The sequence below is a fragment of the Callospermophilus lateralis genome, chromosome 10, assembly GCF_048772815.1.
Source record: "Callospermophilus lateralis isolate mCalLat2 chromosome 10, mCalLat2.hap1, whole genome shotgun sequence".
Taxonomy (NCBI): domain Eukaryota; kingdom Metazoa; phylum Chordata; class Mammalia; order Rodentia; family Sciuridae; genus Callospermophilus; species Callospermophilus lateralis.
The window spans coordinates 130,173,976-130,193,592 of NC_135314.1; the positions used below are offsets into that span (position 1 = coordinate 130,173,976).

The window sequence follows — 19,617 nt, forward strand, 5'->3', positions numbered from 1 at the left end:
CAAAAAACCAGAGACTTCTGTATGAGTGCTGTACTTTCTGATATGCTCATGGGAAATATTTTCTTTGTTCCTGGTATATTCGAGGGATGATATGGAAAATAGGAGAATAACACAGAACCTTTCCGATGACACATAGCGCAGAATAAAACACTGAAAAAGCATCAAGCAGTACAGTCCGGTTGTAGAAGAATCGAGTCCCTTTTCGCTTCCGTCTTCCCAAGCAGCCAATGAGTACAGGGCAGTTTGGCTTCTTTGTAGAAAACTACATGTCCCGGCAGCCAATGCGCGGGACGAAGAGCTTATGCGCCAATTGGCACTGGCGACCCTAGACGCGAAACTTCATTTCCCAGGCGTCCTCGGGGCGCTTCGATTTTCTTTTTTTTCCACCCCCCTCCGCTCTTTCAGGCGTTCTACTCCCGCCCTCTGCTCGCTATCCTCGCGCCAACTCGGCGCGCGCGCACTCGCGCGCGGGGCACGTAGCACGCGAGTGACGCATAATATGTGGGCCGCTCTGGAGCCGTGGTCGCGCTGTGTGTGTGAGTGAGGGTGAGTGAGTGCGGGACCTGAGGCAGTGTGTGTGAACTGTGTCCGCTGGCGGGGTCAGGGGGAAAGCGGCGGAGCCGCCTAGGAAGGTGAGTGGGGAAAGGAGGGAGATGGCTCTTTGGGAGGGGCACAAGGAAACGGCACGCAGCCGGTGGAGCCGGAGAGTGGGCGCCGGACTGGGGGAGGGGCGGCACCTGCTTGGGCCGCCGGCGGGGAGGGGGCGGGCCGCGCCGTCGGAGTGGCTGGGCCCGGGGCCTGACAGGACTTTTTCTCCGGATTCCTGGCCTGGGGGCGGGGCCTCCAGTTCTTTCTCTAGTCCCTTAAGAAGCTTCCCGAGAGTAACTCTTTCGCCCGGAATGGGGGGCAGGGGTGTGCCCGCCCCTACCTGGAGGCGGGGGGCGCCTTTCATTTCCCTTGTCTCCTCTTTTCTGCCAATTCTTGCGTCTCCGTTCCGTACGGTCTGGGGGGTTCCATCTTCTTTGCCGTACGGCGGCCCCCTTCCCGGACTGTGTCTCCGCCTCCAGCTCCAGTCACCTGGGCGGGCTCTCCCCTCCCTCGGCCTCGTGCCACCTCCCCCTGCACCCGCCCAACTCTTGGACCCGGCGCGGGGGTGGAGCTCTTCAGTAACTCCTCCCACCAGTGACGGAGGCGGGAGTGTAGAGATAGGTTTGCGGGTCCGGCGCCTAGGAGGCAAACCTCGGATTGCCCGCCAAGCTTCCTTGGGATTCTGTTTCCAGGGGTTGTAGTTGTTTTCAGTTGTGATGTCCGAGAACTTCTCTTCCGAAACGGTTTCTGTCTCGCTTCCTCTTACTGCAGTGGTATAGTTGAAGAAGTAGTTTTTGTAATGTTTGTTGTACTTTTTGAGTTACAAAAAGTAACAATCACGTCCTGTTGCTCTTGTTTTTTCCCTACTACCTGTGACTTTTCAGTGAAGCCTTTTAATTTGTCTACATGTTTTAATTATTAGTTTACACTAGCATCTTCTTGTTGGGAACGCTTTGTAATATTTAGAGTGTGAGGTTCATTGGTTAGCGTCATCCTGAATTTTTTTTTTCCAGTTTATTGGAGTTTACCTGTAAGGTTTATGTAAGCTTGTTTATTTAGACTTTAGGAATTGATTGTTTTTCTGAAGGATTTGGGTTTTAAATCATGGGCGGGTATTCCTTACCCGCTTTCGAGTGGTGGTGTATTTTTGGATATTAAGAAGGTAACAGAATTTGGAAAACGTAGGGAAATCTTCGTATTCAGCATCTTTTGCTTAGTTTGCTGAGCACAGTGTTTTACTGTTCTACTGGCGTGCAGTTATTAAGTTTAATAGAGGAGAATGAACCATGTATTAAATTGAAGTGACTTGAATTGGTTTACTACCAGTTGTATTGTTTTTGTAAAGGAGATGGTCATGTACAATAAGATGAAGCTGCACATGATCTCTTATGTCACAGGGATTATTAACTTTTTATGTGAAACTCTACAATTATACGCCCCCCCCCCCCCTTGTAGCCCTGGAAACTGAACCGGGGTGCTCTAACATTGAGTTACATTCCTAGCCCTTTTTAATTTTTATTTTGAGACAGGGTTCCCTTAAGTTGCTGAGGCTGGCCTCCAAATTATGATCCCCCTGCCTCAGCTTTTGGAGTGGCTTGTATCACAGACATGCACATCCAGCTTTTTCTCTTTCAAGGTACTGGAACCATGCCCAGTGGTGCACACCTGTAATTCCATTGGTTTGGGAGGCTGAAGTAGGAGGATTGCAGGTTCAAAGCCAGCCTCAGCAATGTCTCTGAGCAACTTATGGAGATCCTGTCTCAAAATAAAATATGAGAGGGCTGGGGATGTGGCTCAGTGGTTAAGTGCCCCTGGATTAAACCCCTGGTCCACCCCCCACTCCCCCCCCCAAAAAAAAAACCTGGATTTTTAACTCATGACTTCTGTCATGCTATGCACATGCTCTACCACTGGGTTACAGCAGTTTTAACAAGGAAGGGTGCTTATAGATATTTGTTTTAGGATTGTAATCTTCCTAAAGGTTTTTTTTTTTTGGATTCAGGATCAGACCTCCCCACCTTGCAGCCCTGGGGATCAAACCCAGGGTCTCATGCATGTTGGGCCTGCACTCTTATCACTGAACTATATCCCTAGCCTCAGAATCATTTTTTAAAAAAAATTTTTTGTATTTATTGATGGACAGAGTGCCTTAATTTCGTTTATTTTTTATGTGATACTTAGAATTGAACCCAGTGCCTCACATGTGCTAGGCAAGCATTCTGCCAATTGAGTTAAAGCCCTAGCCCCACAATCAGTTTTTTTTAAATACATTTTTAATTGTAGATGAACTCAATACCTTTATTTATTTCTATGTGATGCTGAGGATTGAACCCAGTGCCTCACACATGCTGGGCAAGTGCTCTACCACTGAGCCACAACCCCAGTCCCAGAATAAGTTTTTAAAATGGACTTTATTTTAGACTTTGGGATAGTTTATGCTGAATAGTGTATTAGAAAAGAAGACATTCTATAGTTTAATTAGAAAGTTAGGAAAGTTTTAAAATATAAAGGTGAGAGTCAGGTTTGGTGGCATATGCCTGTAATCCCAACCACTTGGGAGACAGAGACAGGAGGATCTCAAATTCATGGCCAGCCTTTACAGTTTAGTGAGGCTCTCAGCAACTCAGTGAGACCCTTTTTTATTTAAAAAATAAAAAGGGCTGGGGATGGAGCTCAGTGGTAAAGTGCCTCTGGGTTTAATCCCCAGTACACACACACACACACACACACACACACACACACACAAAAGATATGAGGTTAAAAAAAAGTATAATGAAAAGTCTGTCCTCTATCTTTATCTTAGTCAGTTACCTGCCATAATATAATATTATTCATTTCCTGTGTGTTCTTCCAGGGGTGTTTTGTTCTAGGGGAATACACTTTTTTTTTTTTTTTGTCTTCATACATGTACTTAGGGTTAAGATGTTCATCTCATTCCACCAACTTTCCTACTCCCAACCCCCTGTCTCCTACTCCTAACCCCCTCTCTTCCCCTCCCTCCCAGGGGGATACACTTTTTAATTCACAGTAGGTAGTATGTTATACACAAAACAAAAACACTTTGCTTTTTTACTTGGCAATGTATTTTGATAGTTGCTCTAAATTAGGAAAATAAATGGTTCTCAATTTTTTATAATTCCCCTTTTGTGTTGGAACCCAGGGTTTTGTGTTCATGTGTACTTTCACTGGGATATACCTCTAGCCTCCTCCAACTTTTATCTTTAATTTGTTTTTATTACTTTTGTGACAGGATAATCCCTATATAGACTAGACTGGCCTCAAACTTGCTATCCTCCTGCCTCCACTTACCTAGGAGCTAGGATTACAGGCCTGCCACATTACCTGCCTCCACCTTTGTATTAGGAAGATTTTCAAGCTTTTTAGAATAGAAAATTTGAAAGAATAATAAAATAAACTGGTTATCTGTTATATTTTGTATATGTGTGGAGTTAATGTATTTTTTGTAAACATTTGAAAATAAATTGGAAGCCAGATGGTGCATGCCTGTAATCCCAGTGATTTGTGAGGTTGAGGCAGGAGGATTGCAAGTTTGAGACCAGCCTGGATGTCTTCGTAAAAAGGGTTGAGGATGTAATGTGGCAGTAAACCATCCTTGAGTTCAATCCCCCAGTATGGAAAAATGAATAAATAAACATATACATGTATGGAAATTTGCATGATGAAATTAACCACTAACCATTTTATTTTAATTTTATATGTTATTTGGTACTTGGAATTGAACCTCAGGGTACTTTATCCATGAGCCACATCCCCAGCCCTTTTTATTTCTTATTTTGAGACAGGGTCTCACTAAGTTGCTTAAGGCCTTGCTACATTATCGAGGGTGGCCTTGAATTTGGGACCCTTCTGCCTCAGCCTCCCAGTTGCTGGGATTATAGGTATGCACCACCACATGTGGTTTACCAGTAATCATTTTAAAGTGTACAATTAGGTGGCATTTTGTATGTTGACGGTGTAGTGCAGTCTTTACCTCTTTCTAGTTTCAAGCCAGTTTTTATCACCTGGAAAGGAAAATTCTTACCCATTTAGCTATTATTCCCCTTTTCCTTTTCCTCTTATCTCTGACAGTCACTAGTTAGCTTTCTGTAGTATGTTGATTTACCTATTCTTTTTTTTTTTTTTGGTACCGGGGATCGAACTGAGGGGCACTCGAGCACTGAGCCACATCCCCAGCCGTATTTTGTATTCTATTTAGAGACAGGTTTTTACTTTTGCTGAGGCTGGCTTTGAACTCACAATCCTCCTGCCTCAGTCTCCTGGTGGAATTACAGAGGTGTGCCTCTGCAACCAGCTGATTTATACCCATTCTTGATGTTTCATATAAATACAATCATAATGATAAATGTGACCGTTAGTATGCTTTTTTCACTTAACATGTTATTTTCAATGTTCATCCACATCTATAACATGTATCAGTATTTCATTTCTGTGACTGAAGAAATATCCATTGTATGGATATGCCACGGTTTGTTTATTCATTTATCTGATGATGGACATTTGGGTTGTTTCCATTCTTTAGTTATTTTGAATAAAGCTGCAGTGAACATTTGCATACAACAATTTGTTTTGAATTCTTTTGGGTATATAGTAGTGAAATTGTGGGTTATAAGGTAATTCCATGTTTGTTTAAAAAAAAAAAAAACTCTTAGGGACTATCAAACTTCCATAGTTGAGGTACCATTTTGTATTGCTGTCAGAAATGTGTCTTCTCCTTTCTTCAGTTTTTTGCTGGTGTTTATATTTTCTGATGTTGTGATTATAGCCATTCTAGAAGATGTCAAGTGGTATTTTCATTGTGTGTGTGTTTTTTTTTTTTTTTTTTTTTTTTTTTTTTAATGGTGCTGGGGTTTGAATTGAGGGCCTTTTGCATGGTAAGCACATACCACTGAACTGCATCCCCAGCTTCATTTGCCCATGCTTATTTATTTATTTAATTTTTGATACCAGGGATTGAACCCAGAGGCACTTAACCACTGAGCCACCTCCCCAGCCCTTTTTATTTTTTATTTTGAAACAGGTTCTTGCCAAGTAGCCTTGAACTTGCAGTACTTCTGCCTTAGCCTTCTAAGTTTCTGGGATTTACAGGCCTGTGCCACTGCACCTGGCTAATGCAATTTATTTTGTGGTGTTCTTTTTTCTTTTTGGGTACTGGGAATTGAACTCAGGGGTATTTGACCACTGAACCACATCCCTAGCTGTATTTTGTATTTTATTTAGAGACAGGGTCTCACTGAGTTCTTTAGTGCCTTGCTTTTGCTGAGGCTGATTTTGAACCTCGGGATCCTCCTGAGCCACTGGGATTACAGGTGTGTTCCACTATGCCCAGCTTTCTGTGGTGTTCTTATATCCTCAGCTTTGCTGAATTTGCTTATTAGTTCTAACAGTTTTTATGTGGATACTTTAGGATTTTTTGTATATAGGATTATGTTATCTACAAATAAAGATCATTTTATTTTTTCGTTTCCAACTTGGATGGCTTTATTTTTCCTTCATGGTTTTTACGAGAATTCTACTACAGTGTTCAATAAAAGGGACAAAAGTGAGCTTACTTGTCTTGCTTCTGATTTTATTTACTTATTTTGGTACTGGGATTGAACACACAGGGGTGCTTTATCACTGAACAAGTCCCCAGCCCTTTTTATTTTTTGTTTTGAGACAGGGTCTGCTAAAGTGCTTGGGACCTCACTAAGAGGCTGGCTTTGAATTTATGACCCTCTTGTTTTTAGCCTCCTGAGTTACTGGTATTACAGGTTTGTGCCACCATACCTAGCCTTTTTTTTTTTTTTTTTTTTTGGTGGTATTGGAAATTAAACCCAGAGGCCTTCTACCACTGAGCTGTATCTCTAGCCCCCGCCCCCCTTTTTTAAAAAATTTTATTTTGAGAATAGTCTCTCATTAAGTTGCCAGGCTGGATTATTATTATTATCACAAAAGGGTCAGATTTTTTTTTTGTGCATTAGTGAGATGATCATTTTTTTTCCACCTTCATTCTGTTATTGTGGTGGTGATATTGATCAGTTTTCATATGTTGAACCACTCTTGTAATCTGGGAGTAATCCTGGTTGGTCATTGTGTGTAATCTTTTTTTTGGTGGTGCTCAGAATTGAATCCAGGGTCTTGTGCCCGCTAGGCAAGTACTCTACCAGCAGAACTATATCCCCAGCCCTCATTGTGTGTAATCTTAATATTTTATAATGTTTCCCTACTATATGGTTGAAGTTCTTTTTTGTTCTTAGTTTGTTCTGTATTTAGTCTGCAAGTATGTTTTTCTTTGGAGTTAATGGGTAGCTCAGGTGACACGAATCACTATTGGCTATTGGAATTGCCTCTAAAATAAATATTTGTACTTTAGAGAATTGGTGGTATTTTCTTTTATATGTTTCTTTTGGTCTTATGGTAGATATCTTTAGAAGAGTTAACAACCTTGGATCAGTAAGTAATCCTATTCTGGTGTGAAACTTCTTTTATAGAATGATTGGTAAAAATATATACTCTCCATGGCAGGATCTGATGTTTTGATCCTAAAGGCTGCTTTGGCAAAGAAATTGATTCCATGAACCATCTAAACATTTTGGGTCTCATTTATCCCCTTTGGAACTCCTTTTATTTATTTTATTTATTTATTTATTTATTTATTTATTAAGAGAGAGTGAGGGGGGGGAGAGAATTTTTTTTTTTTTTTAATATTTATTTTTTAGCTTTCGGCAGACACAACATCTTTGTTTGTACGTGGTGCTGAGGATCGAACCTGGGCTGCACGCATGCCAGGCGAGCGCGCCACCGCTTGAGCCACATCCCCAGCCCTGGAACTCCTTTTAAACCTTTGCCATTTGGTGTCTTATTTGACTCCTCCTAAACCCATTCAGGTCCCTGTCCTTCATCATTCTTTGGCTTATCACTCAGTCCAGTAACTTCTACCTATCTTCCAGTCTCTTTTTCTCCTTCCAGGAAATCAGATGTAAAGGAGGTTAGGAGACGGAAGGACAAATAGCTCATTTATTTTATTTTTAGTTGTGGTACTGGTGATTGAACCCAGGGACATTTTACCATTGAGCTATATCCCCTGCCCTCTAGCTAAGTTGCCCAGGCTGGCCTAGAATTTGTGATCTTCCTACATCAGCCTCCGAGTCACTGGGATTACAGATGTGTACCACTGTACCCATCTTATTTAGTTTTTAATATGGGGTCTTATTAATGATGCTCAGACAGCCTTAGTCTTCTGTATAACTGGGGCTACAGATCTGAGCAACCCTATTCAGTTTTAGACAAATGGATTTACAGCATTCTTTTTTTTTTTTTTTTTTTTTTTTATTCAAAATACAGCATTCTTTTCCAACTTTTGTGTTGGTGATAAAGTAGATCAGTGGATCATTGCCGCTTCTTGGCCTTTTTAGAATTAACAGGGACTGTTTGTTTTATAGAGCTTCCCCCCGGAAGACTAACAAGAGCAAAAGATTTGGACCTCAGTGATCTAGACCTGGGATTACTGCATGACTGTATATATTTTATATATGTGTGTGTGTGTGTGTATTTATAAATATAATTCTTTATTTTTTTGGTGCTGGGGTTTGAACCCAGGGCCTGGTGCATAGTAGGCAAACACTCTACCACTGAGCTACATTCATAGTCTCTATACATGTACTTTTCAAGAGAGGAAGAGACCGTAGCTTTTGATTGATTCTCAAACAGGTTTTTAGAAAGATTAAGAATCACCATTTTGATCAAGCTTCTTGCTTGATTTGACAGGCGAGGAAACTGAGGTTGAAGGAGGTGATGTGGATTCAGGGTATCCCACTGTACCACATATAATTATCTGAAAGGGTCCATGTGTTAAATTTCCTTTGCTTTTTAATTATTTCCCTTGCTTGCCTCATCCATTTTCTACCCTTTCCCTTCACTTTTCCTTTTGTGGGAAGTATGTGTGGTTTATTTGCCTGTGCTCATTTATTGTTGTTGTTGCTGTTGTTGTTTTGGCTTCCTTAGGCCAAGTCATGACTACAGTAGCGGTACATGTGGACTCAAAAGCCGAGCTCACTACCCTGCTGGAGCAGTGGGAAAAGGAACATGGCAGTGGGCAGGACATGGTACCTATCCTTACCAGGTATGAATAATTAAGGTGGTTTTTCATACATGACTCTTATGCTAGTTTTTTTCTTACACACAAGAAACCTACACTATAAGAAAAAGGAAAAATTAATATAGAGAAAAGTATAGGAATATTTTTACCTTGACTGAGTTTTAACTCCATTTTTTTTCTTTTTATTATTTATTTTGGTACTGGAGATTGAATTTAGGGGGGGCTTTACCTCTGAGCTACATATTCAGACTTTTTTTAAAATTTTTTTTAGACATTGGTGGTGGTTCTGCCCCTCAGAGTCTTAAGTTGCTGAGGGTCTTGCTAACTGCCTAGGTTGGCCTCAAACTTGTGACACTCCTGCCTCAGCTTCTCAAGTTGCTGGTATTATAGGCATGTGTCACCATGCCTGGCTTCTCTTTGCTTCTGAATTTCTTATCTTTCATTTCAGGGCCCTGTCCGCATTCTTCTTTGCAGTTTTGTTTGTGGCTCTCTTCTCCCTTTTTAACCATTCTTACCTACTTTGATCCCTGTCCATTATTTCAGCCGTTATTCTGTGTTGACTTTTAGGTTTCTATTTCTACTTCTTTATTTTCTTTTTAGTTTTAGGTAATTTTTAAAGTTTGTTGGTGTATATATCTTGAGAGCTTTTGGGGAGGTTTTAGCAGGGGAGTACAGCTACTTTTGTATATCCTTGACTAAAGAATGATTTTCCTCTATTGGGAAATGTTATCCTCTTTGACCAAATGTGCAGTTTATGGAATGATGCACACAGAGTAGCGAGTGCATCTAGGCACACCTATCTTGCTAGCCAGATAAGCCAAGTCAGCCCTTGTGGTCATTGGGGTGACATGTCACAGTTAGATTGCACTCATATCCTTGGTTAGAAATATTAACCTTGGGCTGAGGTTGTGGCTTAGTGGTAGAGCACTAGCCTAGCATGTGCAGCGACCAGGGTTCGATCCTCAGCACCACATAAAAATAAATAAATAAAATAAAGATATTGTGTTCAACTACAACCAAAATATAAATATTAAAAAAAAGAAATATTAACCTGGCTGTTCCACAGACATCTGGAACATACCATGTCCAAAACAGCTTATCACCTTCATCTGTAATTCCTTTATCCACAACTTAGTCTTTTTGTTCTGCCCATCTTGGTTTTAAACTAAATGGTTATAAACTAAAATCCCAAGAGCCATCATCTCTAATGTATTCCTTTACCAACACAGTCTCAGTCACAAAACCCTGGGAATTTCTGCTTCTTCCTTTTCATTCGTTTTCCACAGCCACTACTACTTTATTAGGAATTGACCATGTCTTGATTGACTCATTAGATAGTATGTCTTTTTAGTTTATCCTTTTCTTTTTTTTTTTTTAAAGAGAGAGAGGGAGAGAGAATTTTAATATTTATTTTTTAGTTATCGGCGGACACAACATCTTTGTTGTGTATGTGGTGCTGAGGATCTAATCCAGGCCGCACGCATGCCAGGCGAGCGCGCTATCGCTTGAGCCACATCCCCAGCCCCTAATTTATCCTTTTCTAATAGATCCCTCCCTCTTGCTGGAAAACTCATGTTTTTTATATAGAAATCTGATTGTAATGTCTCTTCTCTTAATTCTTCCATGGCTGCTTTGTTCCTGCAGAATAAGAGGTGAATTCTTTAGACCTCCTTTTTCTGCCTCATAGCATTGGTCTTCCGTTAAGGAGTAGTGCTATGTTTTCTAATCTCTGTATGCCTTCACACTTGCTGTTTCTTTGGCCTGAAATACCTTTCCTTGTCATGTCTGTTTCACAAGCTCCAGTCCTTTGAATGAATGGTTAACAAATCATATCTGTAAAAGCTTCCCTAGCTTTGACTTCATTGGTGGGTTTGGTCACCCCCTTTATTTATTATTTTTTTAAAAAATAATATTATTTTTTAAAAATTACTATCATTTATATACATCACAGTTTTCCCCCATTATAACACTTACCACACTATACTTTCTATCTATCTACTATCTATTTGTCTATCTATGTTTTTTTACTTTATTTTTATGTGGTGCTGAGGATCGAACCCAGTGCCTCCCACATGCTAGGCAAGTGCTGTACCATTGAGCCCCAGCCCTAGCTCTACACTATATATATATATTTTGTTTCTTACATATATGACAATAGTGGAATGCATTACAATCATAATTATCCATTCACAATACCCTTTTTCGTAACTCTGTATATAGTATGTTCACGGCAAATTATGCCATTATACATGAGCTTTATTATTATTATTATTATTGTTATTTGCATTACAATTCTTAATATACCTTTATACCGCAATTTATCATATCTCTGGTTGTATATAAGGTATATTGACACCAAATTCACATCTTCATACATGTATTTTGTATAATGATGAGGGTCTCCTTCCATCATCCATGCTATTCCTCTTCTCCCCTTGCATTATATTTTTTTAAACACGTCTTTTTACTAAATTTCAAGCTTCTTAAAAGTAGGAATTATGTCTTTTTTTTTTTTTTTTTTTGGTGGTTCTGGATGTTGAATCCAGGGCCTTGTGCATACTAGGCAGTTGTTCATTCATTCTACCATTGAGCTATAACCCCAGAAATCCCTGAAAAAAATTTTTTTTTTTTTTTTTTTTTTTTTTGGTGGTACTGTGGATTGAAGCCAGGGGTGCTCTGCCACTGAACTACATCCCCAGACCTTTTTATTTTTTATTTTGAGATAGGGTCTTGCTAAATTGCCCTGGCTGGCCTTGAACTTGGTGATCCTCCTGTCTGAACCTCCTGAGTCGCTGGGATTATTAGTGCACCACTAAGCCCCAGCTGAACTGTCTTTTTTATTGGTGTTTTTTCAGTGATTTGCCTACAACCTGGTACATAATAACTACGTGGTACATAATGTTATTCCATTATTTATTTATTTATTTTTTCTGGTTCTAGGGATTGAACCCCTGGGTGCTTATTTTGAGACCACAGTCTTCCTAAATTGCTGAGGCTGGCCTTGAATTTACCATCTTCCTACCTTAGCCTCCTGACTAGCTGGGATTATAGGCATACAGGACTGCATTATCTTAAGGAGGGAAAAAAGTGAAAAATATTGGGAGGAATGTTCATACGTTTTCTAAGGAGAATATCACGGGAATATAGGTATCTTTAACATTTAATCCTTGATGCCATGCTGTGAAAAAATTACTTTCTGTGGTGATATTTATGAAGAGAAGAACTATAATCTTATGCAAGTTTGAAAACGGGTAAATGCTTTGTTTCCAACTGCTCCGAATACATGGGGAATATGTGAAAGTACAGTTTTTTTTTAAGAGATTAAGATTATTGTTGATGGGAAACTAGATTTTAATTTATAGAAGCATTGAAGTCTAAGAACTGCTAAGAACAAACACTAAGACTTAAATAAAATATTTGTTTGTTTTTGGTACTGGGGATTTAACCCAGAGTTACATCCCTGGACCTTTTTATTTTGAGATAGAGCCTTGCTAAGTTGCTGAGGCTGGCCTTGAACTTGTGATCCTCCTGCCTCAGCCTCCCAAGTTGCTGGAGAAGATATTTGAAATGCAGCTACAGCAAATTAGAGAATCTAAATATTGTACAGTTAACATGTATTAAATTATTAATATTTTTGGTATTGGAGGTTGAACCCAGAAGTGCTTAACTACTGAGCCAATCCCAGCCCCCTTTTTTATATTTTTTATTTAGAGAAGAGGGTCTTGCTGAGTTGTTTAGAACCTTGCTAAATTGCTGAAGCTGACTTTGAACTTGTGATCCTCTGGCCTCAGCCTCTTGAGCGCTGACTGGGATTACAGGTGTGCACCACCACACCTGGCTTAATGTGTATTATTGATGTTACTGTGAAATGGGAGTGAGTTATTAGTGGATATGATAAGGTTAGCTTTGGGTTCAAGAAATATTTATTGAATACTATATTAAAAATACTTAATGTTGCTGGTTGTAGTGGTGCATACCTGTAACCCCGAAATTTGGCAGACTAAGGCAGGTGGATTTTGAGTTAGAGGCCAGTCTGGGCAGTTTAGTGAGACCCTGTATCAAAATAAATAGATAGTAGTATTGCTGTATGTATATATGTGGCCGTATAACCAATGTGATCCTGCATCCTGTACACATGGAAAAATGAGAATTCATACCCCATTTGAATCAAATGTATGATATGTCAAGATCATTGTATTGTCATGAGCAACTAATAAAAAAAAAAAGTTCATGTGTTGGGGAAAAAAAAAAAAAAGGATTAGGGATGGGTTTGGTGGTAGAGAGCCCCTTGATTCATTTCCAGTACTGTCAAAAAACAAAAACAAAAAAACACCCCATCAATGTAATCTTTCATTTTCAAGGTTATTTCACATTCATTAACATATTTGATCATTTTTACTGTGCTCTTCAGCAATGCAAATCTTAAAGTAGAGGGCCACTGCTCTCAAGGAAATAACCATCTGGAAAGCATCTTAAGCCTAACAGATAAGAAATAATGCAGAGTAGTAAAAAAATAGCATATAATGAAGTATTAAAAAAGGCAGTATGTTTTATAAACATTGTGGTGATTATAATAATCGAAAAAAGTTAAATCAGACAGGTCATTTATTCAAATATTTGAGGATCTTTTGTGTGTCAGCTGTTAGAGACACTGAACCTCATCTTATTTGTCACTAAAAATATCATTGATAAATAAATTTTTCTTTCTTTTAATGTTGTGCTAGGGATGAACTCAGGACCTTGTGCAAACTGGGTAACTAGTATTCTACCATTAAGTTACATCTGTAGTCTAGTTTATAACTTTAATTGATCTTTTATTAGCCCTTTTTCTTGATTATATTTAAAGGGACTGGCTTTGAGCTTTCAATTAAGCTGTATAAACTTAATCTAAATTAAAAAAATTTTTTGAGGTGTCATTTGTATACTATACTTTGCTCAAGCATCCAAAATGGGTTCTTTTGCCTCAAAATCATCACCCTTATCAAGTTATAAAACCTTGAGTACCACTATGGAGCACTTCCTCTTGCTCTATTCCAATTATCTATTCCATCCTAAACTAATTGTCTTATTTGTTTTGAATTTCCAGTTTTCATAATTTACAAAAAAAAAATAGTTCTCATGTGTCAGGCTTCATTCTAATTAACTTAAACCTTACGGAAATGCTATAAAATAATAATTCTTTTTTTTTTTTTTTTTAAGAGATGAGAGATGAGAGAGAGAGAGAGAGAGAGAGAGAGAGAATTTTTTTTTTTTTTTTAAGATTTATTTATTTTAGATGCCGGCGGACACATCTTCGTTTGTATGTGGTGCTGAGGATTGAACCTGGGCTGCACGCATGCCAGGCGAGCGCGCTACCACTTGAGCCACATCCCCAGCCCCAATAATTCTTTTTTTAAAAATATTTTTTAGTTGTAGATGGACATGATACCTTTGTTTTATCTATTTTTATTTGGTGCTGAAGATTGAACCCAGAGCCTCATGCGTCTTGGACAAGCTCTCTGCCACTGAGCCACACCCCCAGCCCTAAAATAGTAATTCTTATTTTTATTTTACACATGAGGCACAGAGAGGTTAAGTAAGTTGTAGAGTTATACACAGCTAATGCAAGAGCTCCGATTTGAACCCTGACAATCTGGCTGCAGAAGTCTTGCTACCCCTGATTCTATACTGAAGATTGAACGTAATGGGCTTTACCACTGAATTGTATTCCTGGTGCCTTTTTATATTTTATTTTTTTTGGTACTGGGGATTGAACCCAGGGCTGCTTTACCACTGGCTACATCCCCAGGCCTCTTTTTCAATTTTTAATTTTGAGACAGGGTCTCGATAAATTGGCGAGACCGGCCTTGAACTAGCAATCCTCTTGCCTCAGCCTCCTGAATCTCTGGGATTATAGGTGTACACCACTACAGCTGGCTTAGCTCTATTTATTTATTTTTGGTGCAGGGAATCGAACTCAGGGGTGCTTAACCACTGAGCCATATGCCCAGCCCTGTTTGTTTATTTATTTATTTAGTACTGGGGATTGAATTCAGGGGCAGTTGACCACTGAGCCACATCCCCAGCCCTATTTTGTATTTTATTTATGAGAATAGGGTCTCACTAAGTTGCTTAGTGCCTTGCTGTTGCTGAGGCTGGCTTTGAACTCGTGATCCTCCTGCCTCAGCTTCCCAAGCTGCTAGGATTACAGGCGTGTGCCACATGCCAGGCTCCTTTTATTTATTTATTATAAATTTTGAGATAGAATCTTGCTAAGTTACTTAGGGTCTTGCTGTGTTGCTGAGGCTGGCCTCAAACTTTGATCATTCTGCCTCAGCCTCCTGAGACACTAGAATTACAGGTGTATGCCACCTTTTTATTTTTTTGAGATAGAATCTGAGTAAATGGCTGTTGGTAGCCTCAAACTTGAAATCCTCCTGCTCTAGCATCCTGAATGTCTGGTATTAGAGTTGCAGGCCACCATTACTGGCTAGAATCCCCATTTTTAAATTTTGTGCTAATTTGCTTGGTTTCAGTTGAGAATACTGGTAGATCTTTTTTTTGGGGGAGGGATACTGGGAATTGAACTCAGGGGCACTCAACTACTGAATCACATCCCAACCCTATTTTGTATTTTATTTAGAGACAGGGTCTCACTGAGTTTCTTAGCACCTCAATGTTGCTGAGGCTGGCTTTGAACTTGTGATTCCCCTGCCTCAGCCTCCTGAGCCCCTTCGATTATAGGCATACGCTATCATGCCTGGTGAGAATACTGGTAGATCTTATAACACGTAATTCTAATTCTAATTTGTGTTACGATCCTTTGTAGTAAAGAGAATATGCAGAGTTAAGCGGAAAAGGGGAAAAAAGCAGAAATACTTTTGAGGCTTGATTAGAGTGGGCCAAAAAATTTTTACAGAGAACTTAATCTTGAAGATTAAGAAATTGGATTTTGTGGAAATAAAGCATGTAGGAAAGTATGACTTAGGGCAGAACATGTTAGATGTTGAGGGTGGATAACATTGTATTTGATTGTCATTGTAAAAGGTTAAAAAGTCTTGCTTAGGAGCTGGGTGTGGTGGCACATGCCCGTCATCCCAGTAGCTTGGGAGGCTGAGGCAGGAGGATCTCGAGTTCAAAGCTAGCTTCAGCCAAAAAGTGAGGTGGTAAGTAACTCAATGAGACCCTCTCTCTAAATAAATACAAAAATAGGGCTGGGGATGTGGCTCAGTGATCGAGTGCCCTTGAGTTGCATTCAATCTCTGGTGCCCACCCCCTATCCCCCAAACAAAGTCTTGCTTAGGGATACTAAAATAATTTTCTTGTTTTAACAGTGCATGAATGAAAAGGAATTTGAGCCAAGTGCGGGGGTGGGGGCCGAGGGGGTGGGGTGGGGGCTGTAATCCCAGTGACTCAGGACGCTAAGGCAGGAAGATTATAAGTTAGAGGCCAGCCTCAGCAACTTAGTGAGACCCTGTCTCAAAGTAAAAAGGGCTAGTAGGGATGCAGCTCAGTGGTAAAGCACAAAGTGCCCCTGGATTCAATCTCCAGTACCAAAATAAAAAGGAATTTGATATGTCTAACAATATGGATGACTCTTAAAACATGCTAGTGAAAGAAGTCACATATAATAAGAGGATATGTGATTCCATTTATGAGAATTCTAGAACTGGCAAAATTAATCTGTCCAGCATGGATACTTAAGAGGGTGAGTCTCCCTGGGCTCTGTCCAGGTGGTATAGGGGAGCATAACACTCTGCCCCATGATGTACAGTTCCTTTCCATAACGTTGGAGATGTAGCTGGCCTTTGTGTCTGTGCCTGCATATTTCTACAACTTCTCAAGAGTCTTGTGGACTATGACTGAAGAGACAAACTATGCAGGAAACAATATTTTAAAAAACAACAAAAAAACCAACTAATCTGGAGTGAATGAAATCATGAATAGTTACTTGGCAGAGTGGAGGCTTTGGTGGGAGGAAGCACTTTATAGGTGAAGGGTAGCAGTATGCAGAATGGTTCTGAAGTAGGAATGAATTTAGACTTTTTGAAGAGCACAGAAAGTCATGTGACTGAAACAGTGAAAGAGATGTAGAGAACTGGAGGAGTAATCAGGAAGCAGCAGAAGCCAGGTAAAAATTGTAGGCCAAGGTAGGACTTGAGGCTTAATTCAAGGTATTGTGTAAGTCATTGTAAGTTAAAGAATGAATTGTGTCAGGTCAAGCATGAAATTAGGAAGCAAGATCAGTAAAAAGGATTGTTGGAAGCACAGTTAGTTAGTGATGGTGGGTCTGGATAAGGATAGGAGGGTCAAAATTTAGAGAACTGATTGGAGTAGGAGGTATCTTGTAGGTAGAGCTAATGGGAATTATTGTGGAGGTGAGGAGAACAGGAAGATTTTAATGATGGCGCATAGGTTTTTGGATTCCAAGGTGATGATAGTGGTTTTCTCTTTCCTTTTTTTTTTTTTTTTTCTTTTTGTTGAGGGTAGGGAGTGTTTAGGGAAGAATTAATATGGGAGTGGGAGATGTTTTATGAGATGATTGTTTAGATTTATGTGCTCATCAGAAAAATACTGTTTTTCTAACTTTTTTGCTTTTATACCTCAATTATTGAATTGTAAGTGGTGGTACATTTTATTGTGTGTTTAGAGTTGATCCTTTCTTCCCTTTGTGCTAGGATGTCTGAATTGATTGAAAAAGAAACTGAAGAATATCGTAAGGGAGATCCAGACCCATTTGATGATCGACATCCTGGTAAGATGTTTTCTTAAGCTTGGGTCTTTTTTCCTTACAAAAGAAAATTATTAATATTTTTCAATTGAAATAGCATTTTCTTGGGGCTGGGGTTGTGGCTTAGCGGTAGAGTGCTCGCCTAGCACACATGAGGCCCTGGGTTTGATCCTCAACACCACATAAAAATAAACAAACAAAATAAAGGTATTGTGTCTAACCATAACTAAAAAAATAAAATATTAAAAAAAAAGAAATAGCATTTTCTGTGGTAAGTTTTAAGACCTTTTATTTATTACAATATTTCTCAAGGTGAGGGCAATGAGGAAAAGTAAATACCTGGAAAATGGAAATATTCGTGATATTTATAGGTCAAATAGAACATAATTAACTTAAGGGAGCTAAATTAGGTATAACTTAACTCAGTTGGTGTACTTACAAAGACTTGAGAAAAAGATTTCCCCTTCTGATTTACTTATTATTTATTTATTTATTTTTTCAATTGAACACTTTATTAATTATCACTCTGGATATGATTTTGTGTCATGTCAATATTAAAAGTAATATTAATGTCAATATTACAAGTAACTTCCTTTCCTGAAGTGAATTTTTGTCTAGTTTGAAGTCAAAGTTTCAAAATCTAGTAAATATGGAGATACCTGCTAAAACTATAATTCTTAGTCTCACAAACATTTTTAAAATGTATTTTAATTATGTACTATAAAGCTCTATGCCATTTTTAAAAAATTTTTATTGTTGTTTGTTCAAAACATTACATAGTTCTTGATATATCATATTTCACACTTTGATTCAAGTGGGTTATGAACTCCCATTTTTACCCCTTATACAGATTGCAGAATCACATCGGTTACACATCCACTGATTTACATATTGCCATACTAGTGTCTATTGTATTCTGCTGCCTTTTCTATCCTCTGCTATCCCCCCTCCCCTCCCCTCCCCTCCCCTCTTCTCTCTCTACCCCCTCTACTGTAATTCATTTCTCCCCCTTGTTATTTATTTACTTATTAATTTTCCTTACCCCTCACTTCCTCTTCTATGTAATTACATTTGTATAACCCTGAGGGTCTCCTTCCATTTCCATGCAATTTCCCATCTCTCTCCCTTTTCCTCCCACCTCTCCTCTCTGTTTAATGTTAATCTTCTTCTCATGCTCTTCCTCCCTACTCTGTTTTTAGTTACTCTGCTTATATCAAAGAAGACATTTGGCATTTGTTTTTTAGGGATTGGCTAGCTTCACTTAGCATAATCTGCTCTAATGCCATCCATTTCCCTGCAAATTCTATGATTTTGTCATTTTTTAATGCAGCTGATTTACTTATTTAAAGTTTTTTTTTTTTAGTTGTGGATGGACACAATTTTTTTTAAAATTTATTTTTATGTTGCTGAGGATCGAACTAGTGCTTCACACACGCTAGGCAAGCACTCTACTACTGAGCCATAACCCCCCAGCTCCCGATTTATTTATTTATTTATTTATTAAACCAGAAAGGGGTTTTACTCTATGCCTTCATCTTCCTAATGATAATTATCATACTTGTAGGGAAATAACAGTTGAAAATGTATTCATGCTTTGCTTTTAGTTAGAATGTTAGTATTTGGAACCGAATAAACAGCAGTCTATTATGTCTGTGTCTCTCTTGCTCTTTTTTTTTTTCCCGGTGGTGTTGGAGATTGAATCTAGGGCAGTAGATATGCTAGGCAAGTGCTCTGTTACTGAGCTAAATGCCCCAGCACTATAAGTAAACATCTCAATGTCTGCTTTAGTAAGTCTTGAAAGCTAAAGTATGCCTCTTGTATCAAACCATTTATTTATTTATTTTTGGTGGAGGCTAATTTAGAATCATGCTGAAACAAGCCTGCTTTGGCATGGAGCTTGCTAAAATACAGGATTATATAGGACTTGAGATTTTTGCCATTTTACTTTTTTTCAAAGGTAGATTACGAGTGGGCAAAGCTTAAGTCATGAATGGTCTCAAAGTGCATATATACTCTAGTTAGAAGTAGTCCTTTGTGGAGAGGGTCTGAAATTTTGTGTATAGAGAGAGAGCATGAATAAATAGGAGCCATAAAAATAAGAATATTGTGTTTCCATCTGAATGTTTCAGGATTTATTTCTGTTTCTAATGCTTTTGTTCTCAAACGTTAGTAATCTAGGCATTTCAAATTGAGTATTTAATTGTTTATGTGATGTTATATG

At 38.9% G+C, this 19,617-nt stretch overlaps 1 protein-coding gene and 1 non-coding gene across 2 annotated transcripts in view; both read left to right on the top strand.

Moving 5' to 3' along the window:
* Nucleotides 1-485: 485 nt before the first annotated feature.
* Dcaf1 (DDB1 and CUL4 associated factor 1) overlaps nucleotides 486-19,617 on the top strand; it is a 69,499-nt gene continuing 50,367 nt past the window's right edge. Inside the window, exons 1-3 of the mRNA XM_076867362.2 lie at nucleotides 486-632; nucleotides 8,593-8,710; nucleotides 17,344-17,420. Of these exons, the coding sequence (XP_076723477.1) occupies nucleotides 8,601-8,710; nucleotides 17,344-17,420 (187 nt within the window). The 5' untranslated portion in view covers nucleotides 486-632; nucleotides 8,593-8,600. The remainder of the gene's footprint in view (nucleotides 633-8,592; nucleotides 8,711-17,343; nucleotides 17,421-19,617) is intronic.
* Nucleotides 16,353-16,557, top strand: LOC143409029 (small nucleolar RNA SNORA73 family). Its single transcript, XR_013092546.1, has one exon. It is a non-coding gene; the product is annotated as a small nucleolar RNA SNORA73 family (small nucleolar RNA).